The sequence below is a fragment of the Pelobates fuscus genome, chromosome 8 (genome assembly GCF_036172605.1).
Source record: "Pelobates fuscus isolate aPelFus1 chromosome 8, aPelFus1.pri, whole genome shotgun sequence".
Lineage (NCBI taxonomy): Eukaryota > Metazoa > Chordata > Amphibia > Anura > Pelobatidae > Pelobates > Pelobates fuscus.
Window position 1 is genome coordinate 175,486,561 of NC_086324.1, and position 14,126 is coordinate 175,500,686.

Genomic DNA, 14,126 nt, shown 5'->3' on the forward strand with positions numbered 1-14,126 from the left:
AGCTCACAGTAATGTGAGTGTATGATGGTATCACAGAGCTCCACAGCAATAAAGCTCAGTGATGTGCAGTGTATGAGTATCACAGAGCTCTACAGCAACAACACTCACAGTAATGTGCAGTGTGTATGACGGTATGACAGAGCTCCACAGCAATAAAACTCCCAGTAATGTGCAGTGTGTATAACGGTATGACAGAGCTCCACAGCAATAAAACTCCCAGTAATGTGCAGTGTGTATAACGGTATGACAGAGCTCCACAGCAATAAAACTCACAGTAATGTGCAGTGTGTATGACGGTATCACAGAGCTCCACAGTAATAAAACTCCCAGTAATGTGCAGTGTGTATGATGGTATCACAGAGCTCCACAGCAATAAAGTTCACAGTGAGGTGCAGTGTATGACAGTATCACAGAGCTCCACAGCAATAAAACCCACAGTAATGTGCAGTGTATGAGTATCATAGAGCTCCACAGCAATAAAGTTCACAGTGAGGTGCAGTGTATGACAGTATCACAGAGCTCCACAGCAATAAAGTTCACAGTGATGTGCAGTGTATGACGGTATCACAGAGCTCCACGGCAATAAAGCTCAGAGGTAATGTGCAGTGTGTATGACGGTATCACAGAGCTCCACAGCAATAAAGCTCCCAGTGATGTGCAGTGTATGACAGTATCACAGAGCTCCACAGTAATAAAACTCACAGTAATGGGCAGTGTATATCAGTTTCTCAGAGCTGCACTCACAGTAATGTGCGTTGTGTACGAGTATCACAGAGCTCTGCAGTGTTAAAACTTACAGTAATGGGTATATCACACACTAGTTATAAGAGTTTCAGACGAGCTGTGTTGAAAGTAACCTCGCCACATGTTCTTGGAGAAGCCGGTTTGCAGCCTCCTGCTTCAGGACTACGGGCAATGCAAAAAGCCTCATAAAAGACCTTGTTCGTGCCTTTTTGCTATTCTGTTCGGTAGTTTGTATTCCCCTCCTATTCTAACACTGTCCCGTTCGACTGCCAAACAACCGCACGAACCAGGGACCACCCTGGAGCTTGTTAACACCTATTAACACCTTGGAACGCTTCTCAGCGCAGTGTTCTAATTGTTCGTCTGGGTGGCCGCAATTCCTATGGACAACCACGAGGTGGCTTCCATCTTGTTCGAATGAACGCAGGCAGCGGTGTTTGGGCATGAATCTCATGGAACTAATATCGGATACAGAAACTCCCGAACACCGCTGGACTTCTATCATCGCCTGCTTTAGTTTCTATACACTTCAGAGGGGCACTGTTCGGTGAAATCGTTCGTCTGGTTGAGGGGAACAAGCTCCAGGATAAGAACATTGACTCTGTTCGGTAGTTCGTTAGTTTTCAAAACTACCGAACTAGACCGACCGCAAGCCCTGATTCTATGGAACTGTTTTAGGCATGGGACCATGCGTGCGGTCGGTCAAATAAATGACTTCCAGGAAACTCCTGAACTGATTTGGGTGATTTTTGGATATGTTGGTCACCCAGATCAGGGCTATCAGGGGATGTAACTTTTGTGGGGGGCTTTGTATGTATTTTGGGGGTTTTAATAAAATGTGTGTTTTTCTGCCTGGAGATAATTGAGTTAGTACAGTCCATGACTCAATTATCTCCCAGGTACAGAGGAGGGATTACCTGATTATGTATGGGAGTGTCCTGGATCTGAGCGCCAATGTGGTTGTGTAATTGTTTACTCTCACGTCCAGGAAGAGTGCCCCTTGCATGGGGACTTGCATAAAAGGCCAGTTGTGGCTACCATTAAACGAGTTCCTGCCTACCCTCAATACAGAGCCATGTCTCATGGGGGAAGAGCTGTATCTGCTCTGGGGATTGCTATATCATGATACTCCCCTGAGATATAATCATTTGCTCTTTTAAGAGCATATTGCTACACTCTCTTGGAGGAGAGGTCTACCCACTGGAAGCTAGATTCTGGTCTGGGGTCCAGGGTGGGTAGAGGACAGCAAGACCCTAACCAAGCTCTAACGCTGGAAGTGGTGACTACAAGGCTGATGGTGTCTGGTGGAGTGCTTGGAGTACTCGGTGAGCACTAAGGAGCATCGATTGGCAGAGGCACCTGGTCGGGTGCCAGGCGGTCTGTCACACAAGCACTGAATGGTGGACGGATAGACACAGAAATTAAACAGTGAGATAGACTGCAAGACAGACACGTATAGTGATGGACAGAGAAATACAAAGAGACTCAAATATGTAAAGAGAGTGAGAGAGATCAGAATAGAGGGATTTAAATGAGAGACGTTGTGATGGAGTACAGAGGTCAGAAATTATAGTAAACTTTAAGGAAAACTTGTGTGGCACTACATGGGAATTTATCAAACATAGACACTTCACAAACAGTGAATGAAACAGAAATAGGAAGAGGACGGATCGTACCGCGGTGGAGATTTCATTACAGTCATACCGGCTGTTGTTAGATCTGGAAATATTGAGCTGGAGGGAGAGAAAGACAGAGAGAATTATCAAAACACTGCTCTGTATTATACCACAACCCTGCAACGGACTATCAGTGTCATCTTACATAGTCACCATACTCACTATTATACCACAACCCTGACACGGACTATCAGTGTCATCTTACATAGTCACCATACTCACTATTATACCACAACCCTGCAACGGACTCTTAGTGTCATCTTACATAAGCACCATACTCACTAGTATACCACAACCCTGCCACGTACTCTCAGTGTCATCTTACATAGTCACCATACTCACTATTATACCACAACCCTGCCACAGACTCTCAGTGTCATCTTACATAGTCACCATACTCACTATTATACCAAAACCCTGCCACAGACTCTCAGTGTCATCTTACATAGTCACCATACTCACTATTATACCACAACCCTGCCACGGACTCTCAGTGTTATCTTACATAGTCACTATACTTACTATTATACCACAACCCTGCCACAGACTCTCAGTGTCATCTTACATAGTCACCATACTCACTATTATACCACAACCCTGCCACAGACTCTCAGTGTTATCTTACATAGTCACCATACTCACTATTATACCACAACCCTGCCACGGACTATCAGTGTAATCTTACATAGTCACCATACTCACTATTATACCACAACCCTGCCACAGACTCTCAGTGTCATCTTACATAGTCACCATATTCACTTTTATACCACAACCCTGCCACGGACTATCAGTGTCATCTTACATAGTCACCATACTCACTATTATACCACAACCCTGCCACAGACTCTCAGTGTCATCTTACATAGTCACCATACTCACTATTATACCACAACCCTGCCACAGACTCTCAGTGTCATCTTACATAGTCACCATACTCACTATTATACCACAACCCTGCCACAGACTCTCAGTGTCATCTTACATAGTCACCATACTCACTATTATACCACAACCCTGCCACGGACTATCAGTGTTATCTTACATAGTCACTATACTTACTATTATACCACAACCCTGCCACAGACTCTCAGTGTCATCTTACATAGTCACCATACTCACTATTATACCACAACCCTGCCACAGACTCTCAGTGTCATCTTACATAGTCACCATACTCACTTTTATACCACAACCCTGCCACGGACTATCAGTGTCATCTTACATAGTCACCATACTCACTATTATACCACAACCCTGCCACAGACTCTCAGTGTCATCTTACATAGTCACCATACTCACTATTATACCACAACCCTGCCACAGACTCTCAGTGTCATCTTACATAGTCACCATACTCACTATTATACCACAACCCTGCCACAGACTCTCAGTGTCATCTTACATAGTCACCATACTCACTTTTATACCACAACCCTGCCACAGACTCTCAGTGTCATCTTACATAGTCACTATACTTACTATTATACCACAACCCTGCCACGTACTATCAGTGTCATCTTACATAGTCACCATACTCACTATTATACCACAACCCTGCCACGGACTATCAGTGTCATCTTACATAGTCACCATACTCACTATTATACCACAACCCTGCCACAGACTCTCAGTGTCATCTTACATAGTCACCATACTCACTATTATACCACAACCCTGCCACAGACTCTCAGTGTCATCTTACATAGTCACTATACTTACTATTATACCACAACCCTGCCACGGACTATCAGTGTCATCTTACATAGTCACCATACTCACTATTATACCACAACCCTGCCACAGACTCTCAGTGTCATCTTACATAGTCACCATACTCACTATTATACCACAACCCTGCCACAGACTCTCAGTGTCATCTTACATAGTCACCATACTCACTATTATACCACAACCCTGCCACAGACTCTCAGTGTCATCTTACATAGTCACTAAACTTACTATTATACCACAACCCTGCCACGGACTCTCAGTGTCATCTTACATAGTCACCATACTCACTATTATACCACAACCCTGCCACAGACTCTCAGTGTCATCTTACATAGTCACCATACTCACTATTATACCACAACCCTGCCACAGACTCTCAGTGTCATCTTACATAGTCACCATACTCACTATTATACCACAACCCTGCCACAGACTCTCAGTGTCATCTTACATAGTCACCATACTCACTATTATACCACAACCCTGCCACGGACTATCAGTGTCATCTTACATAGTCACCATACTCACTATTATACCACAACCCTGCCACAGACTCTCAGTGTCATCTTACATAGTCACCATACTCACTTTTATACCACAACCCTGCCACAGACTCTCAGTCATCTTACATAGTCACTATACTTACTATTATACCACAACCCTGCCACGGACTATCAGTGTCATCTTACATAGTCACCATACTCACTATTATACCACAACCCTGCCACGGACTATCAGTGTCATCTTAAATAGTCACCATACTCACTATTATACCACAACCCTGCCACAGACTCTCAGTGTCATCTTACATAGTCACCATACTCACTATTATACCACAACCCTGCCACAGACTCTCAGTGTCATCTTACATAGTCACCATACTCACTATTATACCACAACCCTGCCACAGACTCTCAGTGTCATCTTACATAGTCACCATACTCACTATTATACCACAACCCTGCCACGGACTCTCAGTGTCATCTTACATAGTCACCATACTCACTATTATACCACAACCCTGCCACGGACTATCAGTGTCATCTTACATAGTCACCATACTCACTTTTATACCACAACCCTGCCACAGACTCTCAGTGTCATCTTACATAGTCACCATACTCACTATTATACCACAACCCTGCCACGGACTATCAGTGTCATCTTACATAGTCACCATACTCACTATTATACCACAACCCTGCCACGGACTATCAGTGTCATCTTACATAGTCACCATACTCACTATTATACCACAACCCTGCCACGGACTCTCAGTGTCATCTTACATAGTCACCATACTCACTATTATACCACAACCCTGCCACAGACTCTCAGTGTCATCTTACATAGTCACTATACTTACTATTATACCACAACCCTGCCACGGACTATCAGTGTCATCTTACATAGTCACCATACTCACTATTATACCACAACCCTGCCACAGACTCTCAGTGTCATCTTACATAGTCACCATACTCACTATTATACCACAACCCTGCCACAGACTCTCAGTGTCATCTTACATAGTCACCATACTCACTATTATACCACAACCCTGCCACAGACTCTCAGTGTCATCTTACATAGTCACTAAACTTACTATTATACCACAACCCTGCCACGGACTCTCAGTGTCATCTTACATAGTCACTATACTTACTATTATACCACAACCCTGCCACAGACTCAGTGTCATCTTACATAGTCACTATACTTACTATTATACCACAACCCTGCCACGGACTATCAGTGTCATCTTACATAGTCACCATACTCACTATTATACCACAACCCTGCCACGGACTATCAGTGTCATCTTACATAGTCACCATACTCACTATTATACCACAACCCTGCCACAGACTCTCAGTGTCATCTTACATAGTCACCATACTCACTATTATACCACAACCCTGCCACAGACTCTCAGTGTCATCTTACATAGTCACTATACTTACTATTATACCACAACCCTGCCACAGACTCTCAGTGTCATCTTACATAGTCACTATACTTACTATTATACCACAACCCTGCCACGGACTATCAGTGTCATCTTACATAGTCACCATACTCACTATTATACCACAACCCTGCCACAGACTCTCAGTGTCATCTTACATAGTCACCATACTCACTATTATACCACAACCCTGCCACAGACTCTCAGTGTCATCTTACATAGTCACCATACTCACTATTATACCACAACCCTGCCACAGACTCTCAGTGTCATCTTACATAGTCACTAAACTTACTATTATACCACAACCCTGCCACGGACTCTCAGTGTCATCTTACATAGTCACCATACTCACTATTATACCACAACCCTGCCACAGACTCTCAGTGTCATCTTACATAGTCACCATACTCACTATTATACCACAACCCTGCCACAGACTCTCAGTGTCATCTTACATAGTCACCATACTCACTATTATACCACAACCCTGCCACAGACTCTCAGTGTCATCTTACATAGTCACCATACTCACTATTATACCACAACCCTGCCACGGACTATCAGTGTCATCTTACATAGTCACCATACTCACTATTATACCACAACCCTGCCACAGACTCTCAGTGTCATCTTACATAGTCACCATACTCACTTTTATACCACAACCCTGCCACAGACTCTCAGTGTCATCTTACATAGTCACTATACTTACTATTATACCACAACCCTGCCACGGACTATCAGTGTCATCTTACATAGTCACCATACTCACTATTATACCACAACCCTGCCACGGACTATCAGTGTCATCTTACATAGTCACCATACTCACTATTATACCACAACCCTGCCACAGACTCTCAGTGTCATCTTACATAGTCACTATACTTACTATTATACCACAACCCTGCCACGGACTATCAGTGTCATCTTACATAGTCACCATACTCACTATTATACCACAACCCTGCAACGGACTATCAGTGTCATCTTACATAGTCACCATACTCACTATTATACCACAACCCTGCCACAGACTCTCAGTGTCATCTTACATAGTCACCATACTCACTATTATACCACAACCCTGCCACGGACTATCAGTGTCATCTTACATAGTCACCATACTCACTATTATACCACAACCCTGCCACAGACTCTCAGTGTCATCTTACATAGTCACCATACTCACTATTATACCACAACCCTGCCACGGACTATCAGTGTCATCTTACATAGTCACCATACTCACTATTATACCACAACCCTGCCACGGACTATCAGTGTCATCTTACATAGTCACCATACTCACTATTATACCACAACCCTGCCACAGACTCTCAGTGTCATCTTACATAGTCACCATACTCACTATTATACCACAACCCTGCAACGGACTATCAGTGTCATCTTACATAGTCACCATACTCACTATTATACCACAACCCTGCCACGGACTATCAGTGTCATCTTACATAGTCACCATACTCACTATTATACCACAACCCTGCAACGGACTATCAGTGTCATCTTACATAGTCACCATACTCACTATTATACCACAACCCTGCCACAGACTCTCAGTGTCATCTTACATAGTCACCATACTCACTATTATACCACAACCCTGCCACGGACTATCAGTGTCATCTTACATAGTCACCATACTCACTATTATACCACAACCCTGCAACGGACTATCAGTGTCATCTTACATAGTCACCATACTCACTATTATACAACAACCCTGCAACGGACTCTCAGTGTCATCTTATATAGTCACCATACTCACTATTATACCACAACCCTGCAACGGACTCTCAGTGTCATCTTATATAGTCACCATACTCACTATTATACCACAACCCTGCCACGGACTATCATTGTCATCTTACATAGTCACCATACTCACTATTATACCACAACCCTGCCACGGACTCTCAGTGTCATCTTACATAGTCACTATACTTACTATTATACCACAACCCTGCCACGGACTCTCAGTGTCATCTTACATAGTCACCATACTCACTATTATACCACAACCCTGCAACGGACTATCAGTGTAATCTTACATAGTCACCATACTCACTATTATACCACAACCCTGCCACAGACTCTCAGTGTCATCTTACATAGTCACCATACTTACTATTATACCACAACCCTGCCACGGACTATCAGTGTCATCTTACATAGTCACTATACTTACTATTATACCACAACCCTGCCACGGACTCTCAGTGTCATCTTACATAGTCACTAGTATACCACAACCCTGCCACAGACTCTCAGTGTCATCTTACATAGTCACTATACTCACTATTATACCACAACCCTGCCACAGACTCTCAGTGTCATCTTACATAGTCACCATACTCACTTTTATACCACAACCCTGCCACGGACTATCAGTGTCATCTTACATAGTCACCATACTCACTATTATACCACAACCCTGCCACAGACTCTCAGTGTCATCTTACATAGTCACCATACTCACTATTATACCACAACCCTGCCACAGACTCTCAGTGTCATCTTACATAGTCACCATACTCACTATTATACCACAACCCTGCCACAGACTCTCAGTGTCATCTTACATAGTCACCATACTCACTATTATACCACAACCCTGCCACGGACTATCAGTGTCATCTTACATAGTCACCATACTCACTATTATACCACAACCCTGCCACAGACTCTCAGTGTCATCTTACATAGTCAGCATACTCACTTTTATACCACAACCCTGCCACAGACTCTCAGTGTCATCTTACATAGTCACCATACACACTATTATACCACAACCCTGCCACAGACTCTCAGTGTCATCTTACATAGTCACCATACTCACTATTATACCACAACCCTGCCACGGACTATCAGTGTCATCTTACATAGTCACCATACTCACTATTATACCACAACCCTGCCACGGACTATCAGTGTCATCTTACATAGTCACCATACTCACTATTATACCACAACCCTGCCACAGACTCTCAGTGTCATCTTACATAGTCACCATACTCACTATTATACCACAACCCTGCCACAGACTCTCAGTGTCATCTTACATAGTCACTATACTTACTATTATACCACAACCCTGCCACGGACTATCAGTGTCATCTTACATAGTCACCATACTCACTATTATACCACAACCCTGCCACAGACTCTCAGTGTCATCTTACATAGTCACCATACTCACTATTATACCACAACCCTGCCACAGACTCTCAGTGTCATCTTACATAGTCACCATACTCACTATTATACCACAACCCTGCCACAGACTCTCAGTGTCATCTTACATAGTCACTAAACTTACTATTATACCACAACCCTGCCACGGACTCTCAGTGTCATCTTACATAGTCACTATACTTACTATTATACCACAACCCTGCCACAGACTCTCAGTGTCATCTTACATAGTCACTATACTTACTATTATACCACAACCCTGCCACGGACTATCAGTGTCATCTTACATAGTCACCATACTCACTATTATACCACAACCCTGCCACGGACTATCAGTGTCATCTTACATAGTCACCATACTCACTATTATACCACAACCCTGCCACAGACTCTCAGTGTCATCTTACATAGTCACCATACTCACTATTATACCACAACCCTGCCACAGACTCTCAGTGTCATCTTACATAGTCACTATACTTACTATTATACCACAACCCTGCCACAGACTCTCAGTGTCATCTTACATAGTCACTATACTTACTATTATACCACAACCCTGCCACGGACTATCAGTGTCATCTTACATAGTCACCATACTCACTATTATACCACAACCCTGCCACAGACTCTCAGTGTCATCTTACATAGTCACCATACTCACTATTATACCACAACCCTGCCACAGACTCTCAGTGTCATCTTACATAGTCACCATACTCACTATTATACCACAACCCTGCCACAGACTCTCAGTGTCATCTTACATAGTCACTAAACTTACTATTATACCACAACCCTGCCACGGACTCTCAGTGTCATCTTACATAGTCACCATACTCACTATTATACCACAACCCTGCCACAGACTCTCAGTGTCATCTTACATAGTCACTATACTTACTATTATACCACAACCCTGCCACGGACTATCAGTGTCATCTTACATAGTCACCATACTCACTATTATACCACAACCCTGCCACGGACTATCAGTGTCATCTTACATAGTCACCATACTCACTATTATACCACAACCCTGCCACAGACTCTCAGTGTCATCTTACATAGTCACTATACTTACTATTATACCACAACCCTGCCACGGACTATCAGTGTCATCTTACATAGTCACCATACTCACTATTATACCACAACCCTGCCACGGACTCTCAGTGTCATCTTACATAGTCACCATACTCACTTTTATACCACAACCCTGCCACAGACTCTCAGTGTCATCTTACATAGTCACTATACTTACTATTATACCACAACCCTGCCACGGACTATCAGTGTCATCTTACATAGTCACCATACTCACTATTATACCACAACCCTGCCACGGACTATCAGTGTCATCTTACATAGTCACCATACTCACTATTATACCACAACCCTGCCACAGACTCTCAGTGTCATCTTACATAGTCACCATACTCACTATTATACCACAACCCTGCCACAGACTCTCAGTGTCATCTTACATAGTCACTATACTTACTATTATACCACAACCCTGCCACGGACTCTCAGTGTCATCTTACATAGTCACTATACTTACTATTATACCACAACCCTGCCACGGACTATCAGTGTCATCTTACATAGTCACCATACTCACTATTATACCACAACCCTGCAACGGACTATCAGTGTCATCTTACATAGTCACCATACTCACTATTATACCACAACCCTGCCACAGACTCTCAGTGTCATCTTACATAGTCACCATACTCACTATTATACCACAACCCTGCCACGGACTATCAGTGTCATCTTACATAGTCACCATACTCACTATTATACCACAACCCTGCCACAGACTCTCAGTGTCATCTTACATAGTCACCATACTCACTATTATACCACAACCCTGCCACGGACTATCAGTGTCATCTTACATAGTCACCATACTCACTATTATACCACAACCCTGCCACGGACTCTCAGTGTCATCTTACATAGTCACTAGTATACCACAACCCTGCCACAGACTCTCAGTGTCATCTTACATAGTCACTATACTTACTATTATACCACAACCCTGCCACAGACTATCAGTGTCATCTTACATAGTCACTATACTCACTATTATACCACAACCCTGCCACAGACTCTCAGTGTCATCTTACATAGTCACCATACTCACTTTTATACCACAACCCTGCCACGGACTATCAGTGTCATCTTACATAGTCACCATACTCACTATTATACCACAACCCTGCCACAGACTCTCAGTGTCATCTTACATAGTCACCATACTCACTATTATACCACAACCCTGCCACAGACTCTCAGTGTCATCTTACATAGTCACCATACTCACTATTATACCACAACCCTGCCACAGACTCTCAGTGTCATCTTACATAGTCACCATACTCACTATTATACCACAACCCTGCCACGGACTATCAGTGTCATCTTACATAGTCACCATACTCACTATTATACCACAACCCTGCCACAGACTCTCAGTGTCATCTTACATAGTCACCATACTCACTTTTATACCACAACCCTGCCACAGACTCTCAGTGTCATCTTACATAGTCACTATACTTACTATTATACCACAACCCTGCCACGGACTATCAGTGTCATCTTACATAGTCACCATACTCACTATTATACCACAACCCTGCCACGGACTATCAGTGTCATCTTACATAGTCACCATACTCACTATTATACCACAACCCTGCCACAGACTCTCAGTGTCATCTTACATAGTCACCATACTCACTATTATACCACAACCCTGCCACAGACTCTCAGTGTCATCTTACATAGTCACTATACTTACTATTATACCACAACCCTGCCACGGACTATCAGTGTCATCTTACATAGTCACCATACTCACTATTATACCACAACCCTGCCACAGACTCTCAGTGTCATCTTACATAGTCACCATACTCACTATTATACCACAACCCTGCCACAGACTCTCAGTGTCATCTTACATAGTCACCATACTCACTATTATACCACAACCCTGCCACAGACTCTCAGTGTCATCTTACATAGTCACTAAACTTACTATTATACCACAACCCTGCCACGGACTCTCAGTGTCATCTTACATAGTCACTATACTTACTATTATACCACAACCCTGCCACAGACTCTCAGTGTCATCTTACATAGTCACTATACTTACTATTATACCACAACCCTGCCACGGACTATCAGTGTCATCTTACATAGTCACCATACTCACTATTATACCACAACCCTGCCACAGACTCTCAGTGTCATCTTACATAGTCACTATACTTACTATTATACCACAACCCTGCCACAGACTCTCAGTGTCATCTTACATAGTCACTATACTTACTATTATACCACAACCCTGCCACGGACTATCAGTGTCATCTTACATAGTCACCATACTCACTATTATACCACAACCCTGCCACAGACTCTCAGTGTCATCTTACATAGTCACCATACTCACTATTATACCACAACCCTGCCACAGACTCTCAGTGTCATCTTACATAGTCACCATACTCACTATTATACCACAACCCTGCCACAGACTCTCAGTGTCATCTTACATAGTCACTAAACTTACTATTATACCACAACCATGCCACGGACTCTCAGTGTCATCTTACATAGTCACCATACTCACTATTATACCACAACCCTGCCACAGACTCTCAGTGTCATCTTACATAGTCACCATACTCACTTTTATACCACAACCCTGCCACAGACTCTCAGTGTCATCTTACATAGTCACTATACTTACTATTATACCACAACCCTGCCACGGACTATCAGTGTCATCTTACATAGTCACCATACTCACTATTATACCACAACCCTGCCACGGACTATCAGTGTCATCTTACATAGTCACCATACTCACTATTATACCACAACCCTGCCACAGACTCTCAGTGTCATCTTACATAGTCACCATACTCACTATTATACCACAACCCTGCCACAGACTCTCAGTGTCATCTTACATAGTCACTATACTTACTATTATACCACAACCCTGCCACGGACTCTCAGTGTCATCTTACATAGTCACTATACTTACTATTATACCACAACCCTGCCACGGACTATCAGTGTCATCTTACATAGTCACCATACTCACTATTATACCACAACCCTGCAACGGACTATCAGTGTCATCTTACATAGTCACCATACTCACTATTATACCACAACCCTGCCACAGACTCTCAGTGTCATCTTACATAGTCACCATACTCACTATTATACCACAACCCTGCCACGGACTATCAGTGTCATCTTACATAGTCACCATACTCACTATTATACCACAACCCTGCCACAGACTCTCAGTGTCATCTTACATAGTCACCATACTCACTATTATACCACAACCCTGCCACGGACTATCAGTGTCATCTTACATAGTCACCATACTCACTATTATACCACAACCCTGCCACAGACTCTCAGTGTCATCTTACATAGTCACCATACTCACTATTATACCACAACCCTGCCACGGACTATCAGTGTCATCTTACATAGTCACCATACTCACTATTATACCACAACCCTGCAACGGACTATCAGTGTCATCTTACATAGTCACCATACTCACTATTATACAACAACCCTGCAACGGACTCTCAGTGTCATCTTATATAGTCACCATACTCACTATTATACCACAACCCTGCAACGGACTCTCAGTGTCATCTTATATAGTCACCATACTCACTATTATACCACAACCCTGCCACGGACTATCATTGTCATCTTACATA

At 43.1% G+C, this 14,126-nt stretch overlaps 1 protein-coding gene across 1 annotated transcript in view; it reads right to left on the minus strand.

Annotated features, from left to right (window-relative positions):
- The window catches only part of CLN3 (CLN3 lysosomal/endosomal transmembrane protein, battenin), a 49,236-nt gene that overhangs the window by 18,374 nt on the left and 16,736 nt on the right, over positions 1 to 14,126 (minus strand). The window contains exon 4 of the mRNA XM_063430884.1: positions 2,421 to 2,477. Within this exon, the coding sequence (XP_063286954.1) occupies positions 2,421 to 2,477 (57 nt within the window). The remainder of the gene's footprint in view (positions 1 to 2,420; positions 2,478 to 14,126) is intronic.